General features: G+C 39.4%; 1 protein-coding gene across 1 annotated transcript in view; it reads right to left on the bottom strand.

Moving 5' to 3' along the window:
* Positions 1-9774: 9774 nt before the first annotated feature.
* Positions 9775-27871, bottom strand: part of TRPA1 (transient receptor potential cation channel, subfamily A, member 1) — a 55426-nt gene continuing 37329 nt past the window's right edge. Inside the window, 13 exon segments of the mRNA XM_010846958.1 lie at positions 9775-10010; positions 10837-10937; positions 12894-13007; positions 13346-13414; positions 15573-15755; positions 16405-16534; positions 17089-17258; positions 19008-19097; positions 20234-20396; positions 20976-21046; positions 22733-22831; positions 23358-23417; positions 25338-25431. Coding sequence (XP_010845260.1) covers positions 9806-10010; positions 10837-10937; positions 12894-13007; positions 13346-13414; positions 15573-15755; positions 16405-16534; positions 17089-17258; positions 19008-19097; positions 20234-20396; positions 20976-21046; positions 22733-22831; positions 23358-23417; positions 25338-25431 — 1549 coding nt within the window. The 3' untranslated portion in view covers positions 9775-9805.

Here is a 27871-nt window from a genome sequence, read left to right as displayed (position 1 = left end):
TGAAGGAATTTTTATACATCAGAACTTTCCACTAAGCACTGGCTATATTGTCTAAAGGTAGGACTTCTAAAGTTATATGTCCCTGGATTCAAATCCCAGCTCTCTTTCACTTGTCACATGATCTTAGAAAACATTTTGTAATCATTCCATACCTCAATTTCCCCATCTGTAAAATGGGGGAAAGATAGTAGTTATTTTCTTCCCAAGTGGTTATGATTTATGTGAACTACTTAGAATGGTTCATGCCATGATGTGCTGTTTGTACTGGCTCACATCTTTTCTGAATCTACAAATCTTCCCATCCCCATATTAGGTGATGTCATATTAGTAGCTTGCAGTAATTGGCCTTGGGGAGAATATTTACACCATGGAAACTGGCAAATATTGTACATCAGAGGCTAGCTGGCCAGCATGACTTTGATTAAAAACTACCTATTAGTAAGTTCTATATAAATGCTCACATTATTATTATTACTAGCCAGTAGGTACTCCTATTCCCCGTGGGTTTGAGAAGGCATTCTGCTAAGTAAATAAATAATTTTGAGTTAAACTAACACTTATAGGATTCCTTTAGAAGTTGATTACCTCAGGGGAATCATTACATACATTTGTGGTCTTTAGATCTTAATCCTTAATTCACTTGAAATTGATTTTTGGCTCCATGGAAGTAGGAACTGTGTCTGCTTCTCTCATTGCTATAGCCCCCACACCTACCAACAAAGAAAGCGCTCGTAAATATTCTCTAAATGAATAAATAAATGAATTAAATTTTCAAAGGGCTTTCACATCTATTTCATCTTTTTCTTAGCTGTCAATAAATCAAGATTTAACCCCAATGCATGGGTAAGGAAACAGAAATCCAAAGAAGTGTCTGATTGCTGCTTTGCTTTCTTTCATCACATTATGTCCATTAGCTCAGCATTTCCCAAAATATGTCCCATAGATTGTGAATTTTGAAGGATATTAATAGTTACCGTGTGACAGGGGATCTGTGGGTAGTAAATATCAAACTTATTATGTTATAAAAACAAAATATATTGGTTTGTTCACTACAGGTTTTATCAGAGCCTTTACTAAGTCCGTATGCATTGTGAAACTGGAGTGGGGGTGGTTAAATATGAGCATTTCCTGTATTTGAATGTAGGTTTTTAAAATCATATATGCAATAATAATAGTGTGAAACAATCACCAGAGCAGTGCTTCTCTAGACCAGAATCCTAGAGTGGGTAGCCTTTCCCTTCTCCAGGGGATCTTCCCAACTCAGGGGTCAAACCAAGGTCTCCCGCATTGCAGGCAGATTCTTTACCAGCTCAGCCACAGAGAAGGCCTAGAATACTGGAGTGGGTAGCATATCCCTTCTCCAGCAGATCTTCCTGACCCAGGAATCAAACCGGGGTCTCCTGCATTGCAGCCAGCTTCTTTACCAACTGAGCTATCAGAGAAGCCGCTGAATCACCAGGGACCTTGTTAAAATGCAGATTCTGACTCAGTGGGTCTAGGTTGGGGCCTGAGACTGCATTTTTAACAAGCTCCCAGAGGATGCCCACGCTGCTGGTCCAACAGGCCATGCTTTTAACAGCAAGGCAGTAGAACATTCCAGAATCAAGAGTTGTCTAGCATCTCAGTGAAAGAGTAGATGACACCCCTGGAACATATGCTATTCACCATGAGAACCAACTGTTGAAACAAGTATCCTGTTTGGGGTGGGCAGATGAGGGGATATGGGGGGGTTCCCTGGTGACTCAATTGATAAATAATCCACCTACAGTGCAGGAGATGTGGGTTCGATCCCTGAGTTGGAGAAAGGCATGGCAATCCATTCCAGTATTTTTGCCTGGAAAATCCCGTGGACTGAGGAGCCTGACGGGCTACAGTGCATAGGTTTGGAAGGAGTCGGACATGACTGAAATGACAGCACGCATGCTCCAGGGAACATGAGACAAACCCATAGGAAGAGCAAGATCTGGAGGGAGCAGAGGGCAAGACTAAATTTTAGTAGCATGAATAGGGCAGGTCTCATTCAACTAAAGTTTAGATAGTAGATTAATTGGGGAAGGGACACAGGGAGGAATCAGTATCTTCTCAGTTGGCACATGGATTAAAACAGCTTCATTTTTGTCAATAAAAATCAGGTAAAAGAGGAAGAAAGCCAGACCCAGTAATGGTTCAGATTTAGTTATTATTTTCTCTCTCTACTCACAAACTCAAATTCCAAGGGTTATAAACTCTTTACTATTTTAAACTTTTAAAACTCTGATTTATTAGGGAAAATGGGATTTTAATGTCAGAAATTGGAAGGGGGAAAAAGTGGGCTGGGATCAAAAGAGGTTAACCTTGGGTCAGATGAGGAAGTAATACTAAAAATATAATCAAGAGTCTAAAGGCTTCCTAAACCCTCCTGTCTCCAAAGACCCACCTTTCTGACCAAGTCCTCTTCTAGTCTGGGAACCCAATTTTGGCACCTGCGTTACCCCAGCAGCTGCTACTCTCTGCCACAGCCTAGCAGACTCTTCTCTGGTGGTTCCTCGGCAACTATGTTTTAATAACCTTTGTGGGTCACACAATTCATAAACGTAGAGCTAGGATTAAGCTAATGGAGGTGTGATAAGATTCTCCCGCAGTATTTCTATCAATGATTCATGACTACCAGGTATAGCTTGACACATTTTGATAACTTACTTGAAACAAAAAGGTTAGTAACTCATGACTTCCTAATAGATCAAAACTTTTATCAGTGTAAAGCAATATATTTTTCTAATTTTAAATTTTCCCATTGAATTCTTTGTGTTAAGTTCATTTTGTCACTGCTGTTGCTTACCTTTTCACATTTACCTTTGCTCATCTTTCTATAATGCTGGTTTAGATTATTCTCTAGTTAATTAAATTTCTTAACCCAATGGAGAGTATTTTTGCTTTTACTAATGTTTGTATTTGTTGTCAGAATTGATAAGTTTTATTATTTTTCTGTTGTTTATGACTTTGGATTTTTGTGGGCCTCAATGTTTTCCTTTTTTTTTTTTAATGCTTTGGTTATATTGTTTGTTTTTGCTTATTTTCTTCTCTATTTTAGTGCATTGATATATATTTATTCTGTTTAAATTATGTTTGTAGTTACTCAAAAATTTTTGAAAAATAAGCTAACCTATATTTCTTTAGTTTCAAATGTGACACTTTAGTCACAAATGACGCACTATCTTTAACTTTGAGTAGAATCAACTCTTTGCTAAAATAATGAGTGATTAGCTGTGAAATGCAAATGATTTGACCTTTTTTATAGTTACCAGAGCTGACAGTGATCAATACAGAAGATATTGATATAATCTATAGTTATATTGCACTGGCTCGGTCTTTGAAATCTGTACAATGGAAATTTACAAAGAGGTTCGTCATTTTCCCATAAACATCTATGTCCTGTGTTGTATACATACATGTAATGTACATGTTATGCTGTTCTTGATCTCTTGAAACATTTGTTGATAAGTGCGAATTCATAAATGTCCCTTTTTCCAAAGTGTGGAACACACTTAGGCATGATCAGTTAAAAATGAGTTTTAAAACATCATAAAACAACTACGTGTGCCCAATAGGACCTCAGAAAGCATTCTTTTCTTTGTGTTTCGACCCTGTGTTTTATTGTTCCTGTCTTATCTAGTGAAATTGTCATACACGTCAAATGTACTCCTCATTATGGTGAAAAATGAAACAAAAGGTGCTTTTTTTCCATTACCTTATATCCTGAAATAGCCAAAATATATACACACGGCACCAGAAGAACAGAAAGTTTGCCTTTTTCTGACTTGTTTTTAAAGTGCAGTGCAGACAGGCTAATTCCAGCTGGGATTTCTGTGGGTCACAAGTGTCATTAGCTGTGCAGGGTTGAAGCCCCTGTCTGGGGCTGACTCTAGAATATTTACATGGTCAGGTTAAGCTGGAAGTGTATTTTTGTTTGTGTTGCTTTAAATCATTTTCTTTGAAGGGTATGATAGCTGCTAAATGACTAAGTAGTTATTTTTTTTTTTATCAGTGATACTTTCTTTGTTTAATTCAAAAGCATCTGATTCACATCTCAATAAAAAGTTTCAAGTTACACACATAGAATTCTGTATATGAGCACGAGAGCCCCACTGTGGTCATAGTTTGCTATCTACCCATTTGATCTGTATCATTTGAAATGTACTATTTAAATCTGATTTTACATTTCAGAAATTATCTTCAGTAGTAACTCAATATATTCACTTGTGAATAGGTCATAGAATGTCATTTTTCAAAATATGAAGACATGTATATATATCCATGTGAGCTTAAATTCTGCAGCCAATTACTTCTTCTGATACTCTCTGTATGTGTGCATGCTGTCACAATTCAGTTGTGTCTGATTCTTTGAGACCCTATGCACTGTAGCCCACCAGGCTCCTCTGTCCCTGGGATACTCCAAGCAAGAATACTGGAGTGGGTTACCATGCTCTACTCCAGGGGATCTTTTCAACCTAGGGATCAAACCCACATTTCCTGCATTACAGGTGGATTCTTTACTGCCTGAGCCACCAGGGAAGTCTTACTCTGTGTATGTAATATTTTTCTATGATAATAGTTTCCTTAAATATTTTTTTAAAAAGAAAATATTAACAATAACCAAAAACATTTAAAATTGTCCTTATTTTTGCTAATGCCACTTTTAAATGGATGATTTAATAAAAACACCCATATTGAGTTTCCTCATTCATCCTGTCCCAGCAGGTAAGGAACTGAATCTTAGGAAACATTTTACCCAAGCGGTAGAGCTGCGCCCAACCACAGAGGCCTTCCCCGCATTGTTTGCTTTAGTTACTTGCTTTTCAAATTATAAACAACCTTAAAAGCTAAAAAATAATCTCTCAAACAACTTCACACTTTTTTGGCCCTGTTTTATTCTATTTCAAAGTGGATTTCGATAGTTGTGTACCAGTCTTGGGGAAAAACTTCAGCTTTTCACAGATAACTTCTCTTGCTGAATCTCCATGTGCAAAGAACAGCAATGAAGCCCTGGGTATTATATTTATAGCAAGGAACTTGCCACATTTTGATGTTTCTTATCGTAAACCTCTCTCTTTCTCTCTCTCGTGTGCCTCAGTCGTGTCCGACTCTTTGTGACCCCATGGACTGTAGCCTGCCAGGCTCCTCTGTCCATGGAATTTTCCAGGCAAGACTACTGAAGTGAGTTGCCATTTCCTTCTCCAGGGGATCTTCCCAACCCAGAGACCGAACCCTTGTCTCTTTCATTTACTGCTTTGGTAGGCAGATTCTTTACCACTGCACCACCCGGGAAACCCTAGGATTTAAAATGTTAGTATCAAACATACGTCAAAAATATTTTCACAGAATTTAGCTTTTTCTCTCACTGGCTTTTCTTCAGAGTTAAAAAAAAAAATACTGCCTTAAAAACTCCTTAAATGGAAACTACTTTTAAAATGTAGCATTTTGAAAAATTAGACTGGTCACATAGGTGGTACACTTCTACACTTCATATTATGAAATTAACATAGTCCATGTTTCAAAGTTCTGTGGATTGTCCTTCATCAGTTTATGGAAACTTCCAAAATCCCTGATTTTCTCCCATTTTTTGGCAGTGTCCCTTATCAGCTTGGGTCAAATCCATTTCAAGGCAGCACAGCAATGGTAGGAAGGTAAAATGTGCAGACAGGGCTTGTGTGCTGAGTGGTAAGACTACAGTGATTTGAATGAAAAAGGGCCCCTTCATTCCTCAAGACTAAGAAGGAAGGACAACATTGACCATTAGACTCTAGGCAGCACTGTACCTGCTGCAGAACTGGGGTTCCACTCCTCTGAGTAGAGGGACAATTTGGATTAATGCATTTCTCATCTTAGTTAAATTTGGAAGATTACATATATTTTGCAGATTTATATTTGGTAAGGTTTTCAAAGTGACATTGCATGGTGGGAATTGCAGGCGTTTTTACAGGCAGTTCAGTATTGTAGTTCTGGGGACCTCCCTGGTTTCTGTGACATACTCAGCATTTGAGGCAAAACCCTCCAGGCCATCAGGCTGTCTGATGACCAACTGTCTCTGCTGGGGTGGAAGAGACTTTGAGTCCCTAGTTGAAGACTGCCGTTGGGCTTGCTGGTTTCCTTCCTTCCGAGGACCTAATCTGTATCTCAGTGGCTGAGGACACCACCCCACATCACAGTAAACCTGGGACTTGCTAGTTTATCTGGTTATGAACATAAGAGATGTGGGTTTGATTCCTGGGTCGTGAAGATCCCCTGGAGGAGAGCACGGCAACCCACTGAAGTATTCTTGCCTGAAGAATCCCATGGAGAGAGGAGCCTGGTGGGCTGTGGTCCATAAGGTCGCAGAAGAGTTGGACAGGACTGAAGCGACTGAGCACACAGCACAAAAGCTCTTGTGTCTGCCTGAGGTGTTCTGAAAGCAAAGATGTCTGCACTTTTCAACCCCACTTCGGGCTTGTCTCTACTATGGTTTTGTCAGACAACTTTGGCCTCTTCAGAATCAAAGCTTTGTGTCTGTACAGAATGTGACTCTTGACTGAGCTGGACAGTGTTGGCCTTTACTGAGTCAATTTGTAGCTACTTGATTTGTCTCCCATATGTTCCTTTTTTTGTCGAAGTCCTTAACGGGGATTAAACTGAGGATCCTGCTTTGTCCCTGGACCACGTCCACAGAAGGTCCTGATGAAGAATTCGAGTTCGAGAACAACTGTCTGAGGGGCTGTAGCAGAGTTGGTTGTTATTCTCACAGATTCCTGAGCTTCAGTATTGCTTCACAATTAGATTCTTGCAGCTTGTGTAGAAAGTGCTGGTGAGACCCTCCCTTCAGGTTTTGCTGGTACTGACATACTGTCCTTCCTTTTCAGGGGCCATAATCACCCCTCTCCTCCTTCCCTTCTCTACCAATTTTTAAAAACAGCTGAACAACAACTGAAGTTGTAATTTTCTCTTCCTAGAGCTTTCTTCCTCAATATGTGTGCCTAGTCTCTCAGTCATGTCTAATTCCTTGCGACCCCATGGATTGTAGCCCACCAGGCTCCTCTGTCCATGGAGATTCTCCGGGCCAGAAAACTGCCAGGTTGCCAGGCCCTCCTCCAGGGGATCTTCCCAACCCGGGGATCAAACCCAGGTCTCCCACATTGCAGGTGGATTCTTTACCATCTGAGCCACCAGGGAAGCCCAAGAATACTGAAGTGGATAGCCTATCTCTTCTTCAGGGGATCTCCCTGACTCAGGAATCGAACTGGGGTCTCCTGCATTGCAGGTGAATTCTTTACCAGCTGAGCTACCGGGGAAGTATTAATACAAGATTAATGCAGATTGACACAGTGAAAAAAAGGCAGAAAAGTGGTGTTTCAGTGTTTCTTCCACCAGTTAGAGGAAAATCATTCAACTTCTCTAGGACAAGAGTCAACAGAATAGGGGCACTAAACTGCTTTTCAGAGGCAGGCTGGACCAGTTTTCTTACAGTATCTCTCAGGCTTATACTGTTTATTATTTTCCCTGATTTTTCATTGAGCATCTGTTATTATCCATTACTCAAGGCCCTGTGCCAGAAACTACACAGGATAAAAAGAAAAAAGAAACAGGATGGAATTCTTTAGATTGCTTGAGACTATTCATGATAGTCAATCACTGACCTCAAGAGTCTACCCCTTAGTGGTCAGTGCAACAGACAGAAGTGGCAAAGGAGAAATCAAGTCTCCAGTTCAAGGAAGCAGGGAGCACCATCTTGGGGCATTAGGAAAGACTTCTAGGTGGAGGAGCCATTTAAACTGAAGTGGAAAAAAGCTGGAGAGAGGAGGCAGAGGACATTCTGGGTGGAAGAGCAATAGTAAGAGGTATGGAGATGGGAAACCATGAAGTGTTTTGTTTTGTTTTGTTTTAATTGGAGAATAACTGCTTTACAATGTTATGTTGGTTTCTGGCGTACAACAATGTGAATCAGTCATAAGTATACATATGTCCCCTCCCTCTTGAACCTCCCTCTCACCCCCCACCCCATCCCACCCCTCTAGGTTGTCACAGAGCACCAGCTTGAGCTCCCTGTATTATACAGCTTCTCCCCATTGTTGTTGTTGTTCAGTCATGTTCAACTCTTTATGACCCCATGGACTGCAGCACACCAGGCTTCCCTGTCCTTCACTATCTCCCTGAGTTTGCTCAAACTCATGTCCATTGAGTCAGTGATGCCATCCAACAATCACACTCTCTGTTGCCCCCTTATCTTCCTGCCCTCAATCTTCCCCATCATCAGGGTCTTTTCCAATGAGTTGGCACATTGCATCAGGTGGACAAAGTATTGGAGCTTTAGCATCAGTCCTTCCAATGAATATTCACGGTTGATTTCCTTTAGGATTGACTAGTTTGATCTCCTTGCTGTCTAAGGGACTCTCAAGAGTCTTCTCCAGCACCAGTTTGAAAGAATCAGTTCTTTGGTGCTCTTCCCATTAGCTATCTGTTTTACATATGGTAATGTATGTGTTTCAATTCTACTTTCTCATTTCGTCTCAACCTCTCCTTCCCCTGCTGTGTTCACAAGTCTATTCTCTATGTCTGTTTTTTTCATAATATATATTGTCTCTCAGCACTCGACCTGTTTGTATGACAGTGTCTGGGAATGTGTGTGATGGAGGAAGGGGGAGGACACCACTGTGTCCATCTCTGGAGCAGAGATGAGTCCTCTGCGGGGTGTACACCATGACAGTGAGCAGCTGTCAGAGTTCTTACTCACTGGACAGGGGGCAACTCAGTTATGTCCTGCAGACATAATATCCAATGGAAAGAAGTAAGCAAGAGAACAAGAAGTAAGTAAGAATAAGAAGTAAGAAAGAGGGCATAGCAAATCACCTATGTAAGTAAAAACACACCCCAAACTTAACACTGTTCAACACAACACAAAAATGCATACCCGGTCAAAGACGTTCATTAAAGAGGGTGTTTCCTGGGCAGGGAGTACCATGAGACTTGAGGCGAAGAGGAAAATGAAACAAGAGAAGGACTTTGAAAGATCAATGATGAGGCGTTGATCACACTTTGTACTGGACATCAGAAGAAAAAGGACATAGATGATGGAGGTGTTTTTGCAAATCTCAAAAATAAATGTATTAACAATAGAAGGCTTACACAATAATCCCTGGGGTGACTATATAGATTTTACATTTATTGTCATCAGCAGCAAACAAAATATACAGAAATAACAGACGCTACATATAGTAAAATTCATGTATAACAGAAGGTCTATTAATTGGGGCCTCATCTCAACGTGACATCAGGTGTATTAGGAACAGCCTGAAGGTGGGGAATTTATTCTGGTGGGAACACAGCACACAGGATTCCATGCACAGAGTTTTTCAACACAGCGTTTTAATACCAAGTGGTAGGATCTAATTCAATACTTCATTGTCTAATGCATTTCCCTACTGTAAATTATTAAGCAGGGATCCAGTATTGACATTTGTATTCTAGCTTAATAGTTATTACACATATTACTCCTTATCATTACAATGTGTGTTCTAGTAAATGAGCTTTCTACCCACTCAGATAATTCGAGGTAAAGTCCAACCTGAACTTATTAGCAAGGATAATCCCTGTACATAGTGACTGGCAGAAAATATGAAGAGAAACAGAGAGTCTACCTTTTATATAGAATACAGGAACCATGATTTCACATATAGTGAAATCAGAATCATATTTCTGCTTTTTCTTCACTCTTGTCAAATTGGAATGTAGACCCAGTAAGTCACATAACCCCCCATCTGACCATCAGGAATCCATTGCACAGTTGGACAACTAATACTTAAGGGCTGTGTGTTTTTGCCTTTACCGCCCTCAATACACAATTCCATTTGCTATTCCTTTGTTCTAACTGCTGTTTCTTAAACCTGTCTTGAAAAGAACTGTGGTAATCTTCATCCTCTGTCTCAGAGATGATTTCCATCTTCTGAATGATGAGTTTAATAAGCTCATGCTGTTTTTCCAGAAGAGAACTGAGATCCTTCAGCCTGAAAGGAAATACATTTCATGGGTTAATTTTCAATTATCCTTCCAGTCCTTGAGTACAGAAAACCTTCATACTGGGTTCTAGATCAGATTAACTGTACCAAGGGTTTCCCTGGTGGCTCAGATGGTTAAGAATCTGCCTGCACTGTAGGAGACCTGGGTTCAGTTCCTGGGTTGGGAAGATCCCCTGGAGAAGGAAAATGCACTCCACTCCAGTATTCTTGCCTGGAAAGAATATGGACAGAAATCCCATGGGAAGAGGAGCCTGGCAGGCTACAGTCCATAAGGTAGAAAAGAGTTGGACTCGACTGAGTATCACTTCACTTTCAGTAGTCATGATCCTCTTAATGAATACATATTTTAAAAGTTTAAGTGGTTCTCTGAAGTTTAATTTTCATCCCCATTTTAAAGATTAAAACACAGTTAGTTGCACAGGAAGGTTAAACACCTTGCCTAGGATCGTGTAGTTAGAAAACAGTTGAATAGGTCTTTGAAAGCAGGTAAATTAGCCCTGAAGCCCTCAGGCTTCACCACTGAACACTGCATAGTTTCTCCAGGGATCCTCAAAACTTATAGAGTTTTGATGTAAGAATTCAGACAGCTGATGAAGAATGCAGTTTAGGATACTGTTGGGCAAAATGACCTGTCAGTAGCAGCAAGTCAGTTGTTGGGTCTAAAAGAAACAGTCTCAAAATTCTCAGTATACTAGCCACATCATCAATTAAAGCATGACAATATAGATAAACACAATTAGACAATATAGACTTTTACTATTCATCATTAAGAGTGTTAAATTTTTTTAATATAGATAAAAGGAAAAATACATACCGGTACTTTTGTTTCATTATTTCTGTTTCTAAAGATGTATCAACATTTGGTATTTCTTGTCTTGTTTCATGGGGGCAAAAGATATAATGAAATACACCACGCTATGGGATAAGAGATTAACAGTTATTCAAGTAGAACTCCATTCAAGAACTAGTTCCTGAACAGGTACCATCAGTCAGCTACAAGCTGGGCATGCCAGCACAAATATTCAGAGACACAATCATGGCCCTCAAGGAGCTCACAGCCTCTTGATAGAAGTAGACAAATACACACAGCCATAAAATGAAGTCACACATGTAACTGAGGGATGTATAAGATGTATAGTTAATATAGAAGGTGGAATAAACTGGAATAGGGGATTGTTTAGGAAAAGGTGTGACTGAACCATATTATATTTTCTCATTAAAAACATCCAACACAAATAGCGGAATTCCACACATGATTGGTTGTTATTTCTCTCAAACTGCTCTGCACCATTATCCAACACAACTTAATGTCACATGGGGAAATTTCTGAAATACAGGTTTTTTTTTTAATTTAGTGTCTTTTTTCTTATTTATTTTTCTTGAAATGTAGTTGATTTACAATGTTGTTAATTCCTGCTGTACAGCAAAGTGATTTGATTATACTTACATACACATTTTTCAACTATTCTTTTCCATAATGGTTTATCATAGGATTTTTTGCTTTTTATACATATTTTTTAAATTTATGTATTTTTAATTGGAGGATAATTGCTTTACAATATTGTTAGCTTTTTAATGTCTTTTAAACCATAAGTGCACCACAAAGGGTCAAGGGCAGGTGTGAAAGGACCAGGAATGAGGTAATTGTAGCCATCCAGGCAGGAGAAGATGGCCACTTGCACAGGCCACATGGTAAGTCATGTGGACCAAATGTGCGATCGATTGGGTGTGAAGGTGAGAAAGGGAAAGGAGATGGACGACATCTCTCACAGGCAAATGAATGGTGCTGACATCCAGTGAAACATGAAGGTCTGGGAAAAGATGGGATGGTTTCACCCTCTCCCTGTAGGGGATGTTGGGAGGAGGTGAAACAGAGGAGTAGAGATCATAAGTGTGCTTTGCATGAGTTTGTTCTGAACAGCAGTATTTGAGGTACCTTGGAGATACACCAGAGAAGATGTCATATAGACCGTTGGCTACAGGAGCCTGGAACTCAATGAGCTCCAGGCCAGAGAATTAGCTGCTGAGCTTTCTGTGTTTCAGTGGTAATGGCAACCACATTTATGAGAGAAATCAAACAAAAATAATGTAGTGCAGAATAAAGCCTAAGCCCATACTGAGATTGACCTTATCATTTATAACTACATAATGGAAACTCAACCTATGAAGAACTCAGAAAGAATTAGAATCCAGTACTTCTGACTGTTAGTATAAGTTCCTTTTCCATTATAATGCAATAGCCTTGTCCAGTCTTTGATACTTTGTATATTTTCTGTAATGTACACTCTCCCTGTGGAGAAGGCAATGGCACCCCACTCCAGTACTCTTGCCTGGAAAATCCCATGGATGGAGGAGCCTGGAAGGCTGCAGTCCATGGGGTCACTGAGGGTCGGACACGACTGAGTGACTTCCCTTTCACTTTTCACTTTCATGCATTGGAGAAGGAAATGGCAACCCACTCCAGTGTTCTTGCCTGGAGAATCCCAGGGACAGGGGAGCCTGGTGGGCTGCCCTCTATGGGGTCACACAGAGTCGGACACGACTGAAGTGACTTAGCAATAGCAATAGCACACTCTCCCTGTGTGTGTAAGTAGCTGTGTATATATACACATGTATTCTATATATGTACACACATATCTGCACACATATGTAAGTCACATGTGACTAGGAAGAAGAAATGAAGTATACCTACACTGGTCCACCCACCCTCTGCTCTCACTGGGGGGATGTGGTACGTATTTAACATGGAGGCTATGGATGAGCCACTTGGAAGACGGGAACTTTGCCCATAAACAGGCACCCTTAGGGATAACACAAAGAATGAATGTCAATATCATGTGATTGATGACAGTATTTGTCACATGTACTTACTAATATCCCTCTGCTGTATCTGGGTCTGTTGGGATACACGATGATGGATTTCTGATCAACTTTGTGTAGGAACCAGAGCGGCAGCTTCTTCTCCAAGCTGGTGTGAAGTTCCACCTAAAGTACGTTTGGGATTTATTGACAAGAATCACTGACGTTCTTGGTCCAGCCTCTAACTACCTGGCTGGCCAAATGCCAACATAGAAAGAAGCTCAGGCAATTACCCAGTTTCTCTGCTGAGGTTGTTGGGGGAAATCTTTTTCATGATTACTGACTCTCAGACCAGAGCAGGAATGCTCCACTGACACAAAGAACCGGCAGGGTGGGGTGCCTCTCAGGGCTCAGACAATGCCTGTATTAAATAACTGTGTTCTCAGAAATCAGCAGTGTTTATCCATGAATAATTGGGAAGTCATTAGTGAGTTCAGTAAGTCATGATGGAATAGAACACTTACCTGCATGGCAATTCTCTTCAACAGTGCATGTTTCTGGACCTCAGCAATGTCACCAACTGCCAAACCAATCTGAAGGACAACAGGGCAGCGAATCACTATTGGTTTAATGACTCATCTAAGTCTGTGTGTTGTCCCTTTGACTACAGGCAGAGTGGGCTTGAAATTTACTAGCAGGGCCTCAAGACACTGTGCTTACATGCCGTACAGAAGCCTGCAAAAGCCTGTAGACCTTTGCAACAGTGGTGGTCACATCAGTGGGTCCAGTAGTCATACGTGTTCTCATGAAAAGTGAGGGCACACAGATTAACCTGCACTTCATCGTAACTTAAAATGAAAATATGTTACTTTGGGACAAGACAGGGGTGAAGTGAAAGTCGCTCAGCCGTGTCTGACTCTTTGAGACCCCATGGACTACATATAGTCCATGGAATTCTCCAGGCTAGAATACTGGAGTGGGTAGCCTTTCCCTTCTCCGGGGGATCTTCCCAACCCAGGGATAGAAACCCAGGTCTCCCATATTGCAGGCGGGTTCTTTACCAGCTGAGCCACAAGGGAAGCCTGGGATTGGTGTAGCCATGCAAAATGGTTGCAAACTCCAGGAGTTGAGCACTTGAGGGAAACAAGAGTGACCTGACAACATAGAAAAGCTAAAACATTAAACTGAGGGAATGGAAGGAATTTATATCTTCCATATTTTTTGGGAGGAAAAGGTACACTTTAAAGGTAGGTGAGGCTCTGATAAAATCTCCCTCTAGAAATCCACAGCTAGGTAGAATTAAGTGAGGTAAGCTGTCAGCTCAGTTCTGCTGCTACTGCTAAGTCACTTCAGTTGTGTCCAACTCTGTGCGACCCCATAGAGGGCAGCCCACCAGGCTCCCCTGTCCCTGGGATTCTCCAGGCAAGAACACTGGAGTGGGTTGCCATTTCCTTCTCCAATGCATGAAAGTGAAAAGTGAAAGTGAAGTCCTTCAGTCGTATCCAACTCCTAGTGACCCCATGAACTGCAGCCTACCAGGCTCCTCCATCCATGGGATTTTCCAGGCAAGAGTACTGGAGTGGGGTGCCATTGCCTTCTACTGAACCTGAATTAAATCAGCTACATTCACTCACTCTCTTATCACTTGTTAGGAACTTCATACCTGTCTATGCCAAATTAGCCTTCTACAGGCGATAGCCAGAGAGAAAAAACCAGTCCGTGCTCTCAAGGAGCTCAGAGTCAAGTGAACTCCATGAGAGAAGGACTCTGTCTGCCCAGGACACCACCGTATGCCCAGTGCTTAGAACAGTCCATGGGACTGCAAGAGTCAGACACGACTTAGTGACTCAACAACAGAATGAATTAAAACATTAAGTAGTCTGTATTGTTATTATTTTTTCCACCAACACAGCCTAGCACAGTCTCTGCTATATAGTCAGATTCAGACAAAATGTACTGAATGTGTGCTTGTCCATTTAATTTATTTATCTATAAATATTTATTTCTATGGACAGCCACACATTCAGTAACAATTTTGCCAGTGAAGGCTCCCCATGGACCCTGAATTGGGATGTATTTCTGTCTGCATCAACCAAGATGCCTGTGGCTGGAGCACACTCTCTGTGGAAGAGAACACCTGTGTCTGCTGAGGTCATCCAGGCTCTGACTGGCTCAGACGTGGCAGCTGAATGCTGCCGACGCCCTCTGCATGAGCGACTCTTCCCTGCTTGAATCTCTAGAGGGTCAATGAGAAATTCTAGGGCAGAGATGAGGTCTTAATCTTCCACTCCATGAAGGTCTCTGCCTAACCTCTGACCCTCAGCCCAACTGCAAAGCGGCACTCACCATTCATCATTACCTTATTACTCTGTCGATACTTTGTACTTCTTCATGGCATTTAGGGGTGATGTCAGGCTACACATTTATTTGTTTACTACTCATCCTCATGACAAGTTTATAGTCACGTCAGGGCTGGGTATTGGTCTGTTTTGTTCACCGCTGTTGGGCCTGGATCAGTGTCTGGCATTTTTGTAGATTCTTCGTAAATATTTGCCAAATAGATGCATCTTAGCATCTCCTAACCTCACACTGCCTGGCTCGCCTCAGGTACTAATGAATGTTGAATGAATGAATTTTATAGCAGTTCCTCTTCTCCCTTCGTGAAAGGAGACAAAAGAGGCTACGAAGCATTATCATTCTTAAATGTCCCAAGTGATCTACTGACAGCAAACAATAGGATAAATTACTTACAAGTAAATTCATGAGGACAATTGGGACGAACATGGTGAATATGATAAGGTGTACAAAGGAGAGAAGTGGATACTCCAGTTCATTCTTCAAATATGGCTCTAGGAAGGCATCGTGATAATTGATGTCTCCTAGCATCATGCTGAAGGTCTGGATTATAGAAAGGAATGGAGAGCTGAAAGCATCCTGGGAAAAGATAGTAAGGGGAAAATGAAATTCAAATTGTATATAATGAAAAAAAATGTTCCCTAGAGAGTAAAATGATAGAAATCACATTTAAAATACTTTTAAAAAAAATAGTCATAAGAATATACTACTGAAATACAGTAATAAGAACTATTAATACTAACAAACTGGTGGTAAAGTCATCAAAAGGGCTTCCTTGGTGGCTCAGTGTTAAAGAATCTGCCTGCCAAGCAGGAGACACAGCTTCATTCCCTGGGTTGGGAAGATCCCCTGGAGGAGGAAATGGCAGCCCACCCCAGTAATCTTGCCTGGGAAATCCCATAGACAGAAGAGCCTGGTGGGCTACAGTTGATATTGTCACAAAAGAGTCGGATGTGACTAAACAACAACAGCAACAACAAAAGTCATCAGAAAGATCTTTTCTGCACATGTAACAAATCATCATGCACTACACATAAACTTCCTGACAATGGAAAAAGTCATTTACTTTTCCCTGTGATAAAAACCATGTGAATGCTATTATATCAGATAAAAAATATTCAAATATTGTGAGGTTATTATGAATTTTGTACACCATTAAGATTTAAGTATAAATATGTATTCCCAGTATTCACAGCAACAAAATCAACGACTCATGCAAATACCTCACCTGGATATTCAGGAGCACATAAAAGCAGAGTCCAAAAGCCACGAGAAGGAAGACAAACACAATTGTCGATTTCAACAGAGTTTTCATGATCACCTCCAACATCACGATAAAAATTCCACACTTTTCAAATCTAGGGACGTTTTGAAAATTACATTTATTCACTTTTGTGCTGAAACTGAATTTCATTCAGTGTCAATAGTTAATGAGGCACCAGGTACTAAGGTTCATAGATGAGATCATTGAGGCCATCTATTTTCACACAGGGACACGAGAACTTGTGAAGAGTCAAGGCTTTTATTTTCAAACTGTCAAACTGCTCTGTTTCTTTTGTTTTCACTTCTTCCTAACGTTTATCTTGAATTGTTTTACCACTTGGCCACTGAAAATTATTCACAGCTTCCCAGTATCAATGCTACCAATTGCTTACGGGCTTCCCAGGTGGTGAAGTGGTAAAGAATTCGCCTGCTGATGCAGGAGACGCAAGAGACATGGGTTTTATCCCTGAGTCGGGAAGATGCCCTGGGGAAGGAAATGACAACCCACTCAGTATTCTTGCCTGGGAATTCCTGTGGACAGAGGAGCCTGGCGGGCTGCAGGTCATGGGGTTGCAAAGAGTCGGGCGTGATTTAGTGACTACACAACTACAACAACAAAGGATGTAGAAGTCATTCAAGCTGGTTTTACCTCTGAAGATACAGTAAGAAGTTCATCCAATAGAGGAAAATAGCGACTGCTCCACACTGCCACTGCACGTACGCTGGTATCCTGATGAACAGGGGTGACACAAATATGATGCTGGTTGTGTAGATGATCCATTCGGCTGCGTTGTCCTTATCCAAAAAGTAATTCCTTTTCTGGGGTTGCAAAGAATAAAGAATTACCACACGTAGAGCCTGAGACCTGGCAACTTATGGATGGCTATATATATGTAACCAGTAACAACATTTTTCCAGCATTACAGCTGGTGAGAAGTTTATGACCAAGGGGCCACCAGCTCTTGCCATCCTGGACTTAACTCAGAGTCTTGGGTACAGATCAGTATTAGAGGTGCCCCAGCCTCTCCTGCTGACCTGGCATTTTGGGAGCCTAAGCAATTCTATAAGTTTTGAGGCTTTACTCATAAAGTTCACTGCATCTTAAGGAAACTCCTGTGGGGTGCAAGTTGTTTTAGTAATTCCTTTCTGTCTATATAAGGACATGCACATGGATTTCTCAGGAAAATGAACTAAAGCTGCTTCTAAGGAGGTTTGGGGTGCTAAGACTTAATTACCATAATGATTTGGTGTCATCTGTTCTTAAATATTTCATGTTTTGAGCATCAGATTTCCTATAGGGTAGATAATTTACATATCAATAAGGAACTGTGGAGACCAAAACTAATAAAAAAATCATACAACTTTACAGTTCAATATAAACTATCATTTGTAATTCTCATCTTTAAAAAATAAAAATAATGACAAGAGATATTAAATAATATGCCCTAAATCATTTAAGGAACAGTGGAACAACACAGTCTTAACTCTCAGAGTTGTGACAATTTAGTGGAAATGTGTGTGTGTGTGTGTACTTGTGATGTATAATATCAGACAAATGCAAAGCACTGTTATTACTACTAACATTCTTTAATGCAAATATCCTTGTGCTTATATCATGTAATATAGTAAATTCTTTCAGAAAATGAGGCATTGTATAAAAGCTATATGACTTATAAAAAACACAAAATTATACCAAAAAATGAATAATGAGAGACTTAAAGCCTCTACCCTGAGAGATAAATGATTGATGCCATTTATCAACTGCATCAAAGACCTACACATAATTTATATAAACCTTGGGTCTGATCTGAATGTGTGTTCACCGATTTAAAAAGACATTGTTGTCATTGTTGTCTAGTTGCTAAGTCATGTCTGACTCTTTGTGACTCCACAGACTGTAGCAGGTCAGGCTCCTCTGTCCATGGGATTTCTCAGGTAAGGATACTGGAGTGGGTTGCCATTTCCTTCTCCAGGGGATCTTCCCTACCCAGGGATCAAACCTGAGTCTCCTGGATTGGCAGGCGGATTCTTTACCACTGAGACACCTGTAAAAATTATGCAATAGAAACGTTCCCCAATTTCATTGTAACTTGAAATTTTATCTAATAAAGTAAAGCATTCCTATTAGGAAAGGAATTCAAAGATCCATTTGAAATGGAGTCTTAAGCCAAATAAACAGTTACACCTAAATTATCTCTGTAAACAGTGACACTTAAAATTATCAAATTGAAAAAATCTGTGTGTTAGCAAAATATGAAATATATCTCAGAGAAAACAGAAAAGTCTTCCAAAAGTTCATCGAAGCTGGGTAGACACATATGTACTAATAAAACTGGAACCACTTGCTTCAGATAAATCAAATAGGCACCATCCAATGCAGGAGCCTTATCTGAAATCATGTAATTTCTACATTTTTAAGAGTTTATACTTGGTATTTCTGATTTATACATTCATCCAGCTATGTGATTTTATTCTGACATAAATTGTTTCAATAATTGTTTAGCAATTAATCTATATTTTGCATATTAAAATATTTGCTACTGTAAAGATATAAAACATATCATGTACCTGTTGGAAAATTTGGGCCACTTCTTTGCAGTAACCTAATATACTTGATAGCAAAACTAAAATCATACAGAAATTTATAGCAAAGGAATTCTGAAACAAAAAAGATAAACAGTTATAAAGGATATCAAAGAAAACAACACTTTTCTTCATCATTTTCACTATTAAACATTTGTTTTTATCTGCTTTTATTTCTAGGTACTGTCCATTTTTGCTTTAAACAGAAAACTCCTGTGATGCCAATATAAAGACAACACAGTCATTTCATAATGTCTTTATTAATAGAGGTTGCCAATTGAATTCTAAAGGATCTATATAATATTCTTTAACTGTGGTAAAATACATATAACATAAAATTTACATTTCAAAAATGTTACATTTTACATATAGAGTTACCTTTTAAAACATACAATTCTGTGGCATGAAGTACATTCGCAATGTTATACAGCTATTATCTAGTTCCATGCCTGTTTCATTATCTCCAAATGGAAATACTGTCCCTGCTAAACATCATTTCCCCCTCCCCAGTATCCTTGGCAGCTAGAAATCTGCTTCCTTGTATATGCTTAGTTGTTCAGTCATGTCCGACTCTTTGCGACCCCATGGACTGTACCCTGCCAGGCTCCTCTGTCCATGGGGATTCTCCAAGCCAGAATACTGGAGTGGGTTGCCATGCCTTCCTCCAGGGGATCTTCCCAACCCAGGGATCAAACCCAGGTCTCCCGCATTGAAGGCAGATTCTTTACCATCTGATCCTCCAGGGAAGTCCTTGAATACTGAGGTGGGTAGCCTATCCCTTCTCCAGGGGATTGTCCTGACCCAGAAATCTAACCAGGGTCTCCTGCATTGCAGGCAGATTCTTTATCAGCTGAGCTACCAGGGAAGCCCTCTTCCTTGTATATCCTATTTTAAATTTTTATACTTCAGCACCCATCTAAGCCAGGTACATGTCACCTTATACATGTGAGGTACACTGGCTCTCATACATGTCAATTCCTTTTGTTAGTTGATAAGCTCATTTATTGATCTATTTATTTATATTCCCTCTCATTCTACAAAGGGTTTTAGAAGTTGCTACATATATGAATTCTATAAGCTCTTTGTATTAAACAAAGTCTTGATAGTTCAGATTTATTATGAGGTTAAAGTGTTTTCTAAAGAAAAAATGCCCACAGTTCTGAAAATCTCTTGTTTTAAAAAGTTGGAATATAAAAACCAATTGAAGATACCTTGGTGTCTAAAATTTCTGAATGGTCACTAGTTTCATTGATGATTCCAGTTGAGTTGAAAGCCATACCTGGTCTGATACTGACAACAAGAAAGGTCATGGGAAACAGACCAAGACAGTAAGATCCTAGGTTCAAAACATGGGCTCTAAACCCGTAAGCCAACCTACAAAACATAAGCAAACCACAACTGAGTAGTTTCAACCACAAATATTCAGTTAAGATACCTGCAGAAACAGGAGTTATAGTCTCTTCTGGAAATGTATTTGATAAGTTCATTGAACTTGAAAGATTTTGGAATTCGCCTTTTTCATTTCCAGAAAAGGAATCATGACTTCCTAGGAAATTATGACTTACTTTAAACCTCTCACCAATTAATGGAAGGAACTTTAGCTCTGACTCCAAGTTGAATGCTCTTCCCAGGAATACTCTTGTTACTTCATTGTCTGCCAAACTGCAGAGCCCAGGAATGCTCCTTTGTGTTTTATATAATGATCCCCCCAAATATTTCATTTAATGCCAAAGATAAATTAATATCAACATTTTAATACCAAAATTTGCCTTTGACATATTTCTTTTTAAAGTATAAAACATTAAAAGTAATAAAGTATTCAGATACCATTAAAATTATTTAGAAGATTTTTTTATAATCAAATATTACTGGGTCAGTTTATTTTTTGTTTTGCAAGATTTTAAATAAATTTAATGAGAGCAACATTCAAAAGAAACACTACTTAATACCCACCATTTCATAAGTAAGTATTCTTTACACACAGGGTGGTTGAGAAGCTCTATGCGGTTATGTTGCACCATTGCCTGAGAAATAAGGAAAGATCAATAAAAATACAATCACATTAAACTCTTGAGTATAAACTCAGCTTTTTGTTTGCTGGCTTTATAACTTTATTTTGATTTTATCAAAACAACACTTGCTTATTTTAGAAACTTTGAAAAATCAAAAATTATATCAAGAATATATTTCTTTAAAAAAAAACACAAGCTAGAGAGAATCATTTTATACAGATGCTAAAATTATTTGCATAGAACAGATGTGAAAGTCAGTTGTCATCACCAGTCTTACAGGCATAAAATCCACATGTCTCTTCTTCCTTCACACTCCAAGTCCTCAGTAAGCCTTTTAAAGATTGTTTTTTCTGATTTGGACAATTTTTGAAATCTTAATTGAATTTGTTACAATATTGTTTATTTTTTATGTTTTGCTTTTTTTGGCCATGAGGCATGTGGGATCTTAGCTCCCCGACCAGGGATTGGACCGGTGAACCGGCACCTCCCTGCCTTGGCAGGGGGAGTCTTAACCACTGGACAGCCAGGAATTCCCATCAGCCAGCCTTTTAGATTTCACATTAGGTGATGGCTGGTACCATGGTCTGTATCAAAGCCTTCCACGTAGGGAAATGAACTCATTTAAGGTAAATGAAAGTTCTTAATTGATCTAGAACAGTGCTGTCCAATGGAACTTTCTGCAGTGATGAAAATTTCTATATCTATGCTGTTGAGCAAAAGAACTACAAACCACATAGGCTTCTGAGGGCTTGAAACATGGCTACTGCAAATGAAGTAATGAATTTTTAACTTGATTTTAATTTTCATTAATTTTCATTTAAGCAGTCACATGTGGCTCAGTTACTATATTAGAGAGAACAAATCTGGATCCTACACCACCATTTGCCATCCAGCCTTCAAATGTTTTCTTTCACATGCACACAAGCTTTTGTGTTGCCAATATTTACACCACAAGTCTGCTGCTCCACGTGGCTAAAATCTGTTGAAACTAGTAGCTGCTGTTCTTTTAGACCAGAAACCCACTCATCTGATACCTGTTTTCCTCTGCAGTTATTTGAGTTTGAAACTCCTGGTTTATCCTGAAGCAGATTGTCTGCATGGCTTTCATGACCTCACTTACAAGAAATGTAAAAGCACTCTTTGGAATAAGAACTGGTTTGGATCCAGTCTCTTGGGAAATTTGGGTCCAAACTGTGTGATTAGTGCCTGCTTTCAGATTGGGTTCACTCTTCCAGAAGGATATAAGAGCTGCTGAGAGGTTTGCGTTTACCCTGGAGGCCAGTGGTTAGCTGAATTTGGAATCGATGACTGTAAACTGTCACCCCCTGCATTTTCCTGGGGTTTTTATACTGTTGGAAACTCATATACGTATGTCTGCATTGAAGTGGATGGAGGTAGGAGCAGATGCTGATGGTCAGCCTGTGTTGTTTATGGTTTATTGGATTCTGGGTTGGGCAGGTCTAGCATGACCATTAGGACTAAGGTGATCAACAGTGTGGAACTTTAAGGGCACCAAATTACAAATCATTTTGTATGATTGCTTTCTTTACTAACAAATAAAGAGTTAGGCTGCATGGCATACACAGAGATCAAACCATAAATCTGGAATTCTCTCCAGACTCCTTCCTGGAACTATCATACCAAAACATCACAGAATTCATGTAGAAACTACCTGAATAAGGAAAATAGTGGACTTACATTGAGAGTTAAAAGAGGCTCATATACGATGTCCGGTACAGGTGTTCCTTTTTTGGTGAATTCTAATGGACACTGAAGATATGTGAAATTATACTCGATCTGTAGAAGATAACAATTTTTAAAAATTGCAGTCTAGCATAGGCCCCCAAAGTCCTTCTTAACACATTAAATATGCAACCCTATCATTCTGCTGAAAATTAAGTGATTCAAATAAAGTTGAGCCATTTAACCTGAAGAAAAATAAATAAGCTATTCTGTATTAATTTCAAAAAATAAATGTGCCAACAGGGTATTTGATTCCTTTCTAATAACTCTCTAGTTGTGGGGAAAAATGCCTTCTAGAAAGACCACTTAGCTCTTTTAGAATTTCATTCTTCAGGCAATATTACACAAGAAAATATAAAGATATAAATAATAAGGCTAAATAAAACTGTTAGAAACAATTAAATCATGAGAGAAAACTGAAGATCCAAGGGAAAAATTATCTCATAAGTAGATAATATAATAATATGAGAAATGAAGACAATTACCATCTTTTGAGATTCTGGAGTTCTAGTAACATTATTTTTACTATTCCTTAAAGAGTTAAAATGCATTTCAAGTTATTATGATAAAATAAACTTACATGGTAGTCTTGGGAGGACTTGTCTTCTGTGGAGGGCATCACGCAAAAATCTAAAAGTACCTTTGAGAGAAAAAGACTGGCAAAGCTATTGGGCAGGAGACTAGATCCAAGACGGAATTTGGTCCCATTTCTAAAATAATACCCACGATATTACCTTCCCCTTCCTTTGCTTCTTGTACCTCAACGTCTTGTACACTATGATCTAAGTCATTCAGGAAAAAAGTCTAAAACATGAAGAATTAACACGTACCACTGCATGCCTCAGCAACACCAAGTGATATAGAAAAATACGCACCTGAGAATGAAATTGCATTTACTAAATTTTAGGTAAGAAATATTCCATTTGCTTTGCCTAAAACTTGATGTCTTTCTGGGTTCCTAGAAAATATGTGGATGATTGAGGATTCCTTTGCTTAGCATCTTCTAGTGATAACTTAATTGTCTCTAACCGAGACCTTCCAGCTGAGTCCTGAGTTCTTCCCACAGTCTAGGTTGCTTCTTCTGTATCTGATCCTGTACCTGATCCTGGAATATTATGTTTGCTTCTGTACCTGGCTTACTGAGCAACACTGACAAAGTTCACATCCAAAGTGGTGTGGACAGGATGTTAGGCCATGGATATTATAATGACAAACAGTTGGAGGTCCTCGAGATGCTCAGTTAAGGGAGAAATCACTTAAGAGTTAAGCGTTAGATCCTCCCCTGGGAAGTGTAGGGACAGATATTTTGTGGGGGTTCCTGTCTACTACATAAACAATTTGAGTAACCCCAAATCTGTGTGCTTGGACCTTTCTGGTGGCCCCAAATCATGATCCTGAGAAAGAAATTCTGCCCAGTCAGTCTGCCCTCCTGAAACCAGATGTGGACACAAAGCCCCAGGTAACCCCATTAATGGGTCCCTTAGAGTTCCTGGGACATCTGGTCGACCCCACCTGCAGGACACAACAGTAGAGGGTTAGACAGCACCCTGAAGGGGAGACACAGGAACTCAAGCCCCACTGGGAGGGCATGCCTGTCCTGGCTGGTCTCAAGCACCAAGGCAACTTAAAAATGTTGAGGCAGTCTCTGTTGATCTTGACCCAGCAGCAGTACTAGGAGTCATAACAGACATCATGAAAAAGAAAGACAAGTCCAGTCAATTGTGCTGTGCAAGGAAGAACCAGACACAGGCCTGGCTATTACAGTTTGAAAGCTTTGTAATAACCAGCGTAGGCAAACTGAAGGCTGGGCTACCAGAGGAAGGGGAGGGTCATGGGGGAAGGATTGTGTTTATTATACAAATATGTGATGTGAGGCTAAACTAAAAGACTTTTAATTCCCCCTAGTTAAAAAAAAAAATTCATAATACGAAAATAATACCAAGTCATTATAGAAAATGAACTAGAAAATATATAGTAACATGAAGAAGAAAAGAAAAACCAAATCATAATCACAACTGTAATTCCTATTAGCATTTTGGAATAATTTCTATGTTTTCCATATGTGAATATTTATAACTTTTTATTATTCATAATGCTGCAGGAAGCATCATTGCATATAAATCTTTCTATACATCTGATTATTCATTAGGACAGATCCAAACAACTGGAATTACTGAGTGACAAAATCTGAAATCATGTTTGCAACTAATAGATGCAAATTTGAAACAATCACATGCATGCCCCCAAACCCCCACATCTAGAGGCTTTATTCAGCTGGCAACCTCCACTAGTGCTCTCTGCTCTAGACTTGGATTGTTTGAATAAAAAAAATATGTTTAACATATTTTCCTACATTGCACGTAACCACTAACAGGATTTTTTAATCCAAGTAGGTCCTTCTCAAATTTGTTGGCTAGATTCCCTTGTAGCCTATATAAAACTAGACGCTTAACTTTAAAGATGGAAATTACTATGTTTAGGTTGTAATTACAACAATAAATCTTCACATTTTATTACATGCCAAGCATATACCCAAAGGATTTTTGTTTTTAGAACTTACTTTCATGCATTCAGGGAGGTATTCTACCAGTTCTATAACTGGACATCTATTGGTAGGAGAACAATGATTAAAAACCTTGAAACATTCTCCCCATCTGTAAAAAAATAATAAACACAATTCTTAAACTTTCTGTTGTGTGCAACAACAGAACTACCAGTTGAAATTCAAGATTATTATGTTTAGGAGAAACTGATTAGTTTCAATGGAATCAATATGTGAACTGAAATCAATCCAATAGAGTCCTTGTTCATTCATGGAAATTAGAAATGTGTGCAAATTCAAGGATGGCTGTTATAATCACTGTTCTGACTCTTTATCTAAATGCCTTTTCAAGAAGGTAGGTTTTGACCTTGATTTCCCCTTGAAGTCATGAAGGGGCATTACTTTCAAAGCTGGTCATGCTGTATGGAGATACCCACATTCACAAACATACAACAGCAACATAGTACTGGGAGCATGACACTTTACCTTTAACCCAGGCACACATCATGTATTGAATTAAACTACAAAGTAACATGTGTCAGGGCTTCCCAGGGGCTCAGTGGTAAAGAATCTGCCTGCCAAGCGGGAGACAGTGGGTTCGGTCCCTGTGTTGGGAAGATCCCCTGGAGAAGGGAATGGCAATCCATTCCAGTATTGTTGCCTGGGAAATCACGTGGACAGAGGAGCCTGGTAGGCTACAGTTCATTGGGTTGCAAAAGAGCAGGACATGACTGCACAACTAAATAAGAACAACATGTATTAAGTACATTAATAAGCACGGGCTCTGTGAGAACATCGCAGATTTGCATCTTTCTTTACTGCCATCTGGTTGGACAGGATAAGGAGATGTTTATGATACCAAGAATGAAAGAAATCTATAACAGGAAGTAAAAAAGAGCCCATTTATCTCCAATATCCTATCTTTGTAATAGGAGGCTAGTTCTAAAAGCTACCCAGACATATTTTCTGTTAACCCTATCAGTAAAGTCCATCTAGGATATCTGTACCATCAATAGAAAACTCCAGGTTGCACTGATGAGTGCTTCTAAGGAAATGGGCCAGGGGACCTGGAGACTTCCCATGCTCCAAAACACAGGCTTGGTCTGCTATGAATATGAGATTGCTCATCTCTGAGTCCACTACTGGGGGACACTGGGCCTTGGTGAGAATCGATCTGTGATGACTAATACATAGAACAGATTATGTTTGAGACATGGGACAAACTACCCTCCAACTTCATCATTAAAACTCCTTAGAGTACAGTTTAAAAAAACCCACAGCCACACAAAATCATGGGCTAAAGGAAATTTCATTTCCTGGCACTGGTAACAATAGGGATTTACCTTGGAGAATATTTTCACCAACATCCAGTTTGCGGGTTTCCATTGGGCAGGAGAGCTTCAGGCAAGTTCAGGTGAGTCAGGGCAGAGTTAGTCTGAGAAGACCATGGTGCCACAGACTACAGACACCTGACCCCTGGGAGCCTCACAAGAATGCTGTGAAGTGGGTCTGTGCTCCCATCACTTAGAAATGGAAACTGAAGACCAGAGAGTTTAAGCAACTCTTTGGGTGTCTGTGGTCACTCAAAGAGTTCATTAAAAACTTTAGGGAAACAACTGACATTTTAAAATGTTGACTTTTGCATCTGTCTCTAAGGCAAGGGAAATAAAAGCAAAAATAAATAGGACCTAATGAAACTTAAAAGTGTTTTCACAGCAAAGGACATCATTGACAAAAAGACAACCTACTGAATGGAAGAAAAGATTTTCAAATGATATGATGCAGCTCATATAATTCAACATCAAAAAACAAACAACCTGATTTTAAAAAATGGACAGAAGACCTCTATAGACATTTTCCCAAAGAAGACAAATAGATAGCCACCGGGCACATGGAAAGATGCTGCTAATCATCAGAGAAATGCAAATTCAAACTACAGTGAAATATCACCTCATACCTGTCAGAATGGCTATTGTCAACAAGAACACATATAACAAATGGTGGCGAGGATGTGGAGAAGAGGGAACCCTCATACATTGTTGGTAGGAATGTTAATTGGTACAGTCACTATGGGGGTGCTTCAGAAAGCTACCATATGATGACGTAAGTCCACTCCTGGGTATATAGGTATACAGGATATATAATCCTAAGGAAAAATAAAAACACTAACTCAAAAATATACATGTACCACCGTGTTCAAAGCAGCATTATTTACAGTTGCCAAGGTATGGAAGCAACCTGTGTCCATCAACAGATGAATGGATAAAGATGTGGTATATATATGTGTGTGTGTGTGTATATATACATATAGATAGATAGATATAATGGAATATTACTCAGCTGTAAGAAAGAATGAAATGTTGCCATTTATAACAACACATATGGACTTGGGAGGGTATTATGGTAAGAGAAATAAGTCAGAAAGACAAATGCTTTATGGTATCACTTATATGTGAACTAAAAATAAAACAAATTAGTGAATATTTAAAAAAAGAGAGACTCGTGGATATAGAGAATAAACCAGTGGTTACCAGGAGGGAGAAGGAAGAGGG

The sequence above is a fragment of the Bison bison genome, unplaced genomic scaffold, assembly GCF_000754665.1.
Source record: "Bison bison bison isolate TAMUID 2011002044 unplaced genomic scaffold, Bison_UMD1.0 scf7180017864241, whole genome shotgun sequence".
Lineage (NCBI taxonomy): Eukaryota > Metazoa > Chordata > Mammalia > Artiodactyla > Bovidae > Bison > Bison bison.
Note: the sequence above shows the minus strand (reverse complement) of the source record. Positions and strands in the feature narration are given on the sequence as shown.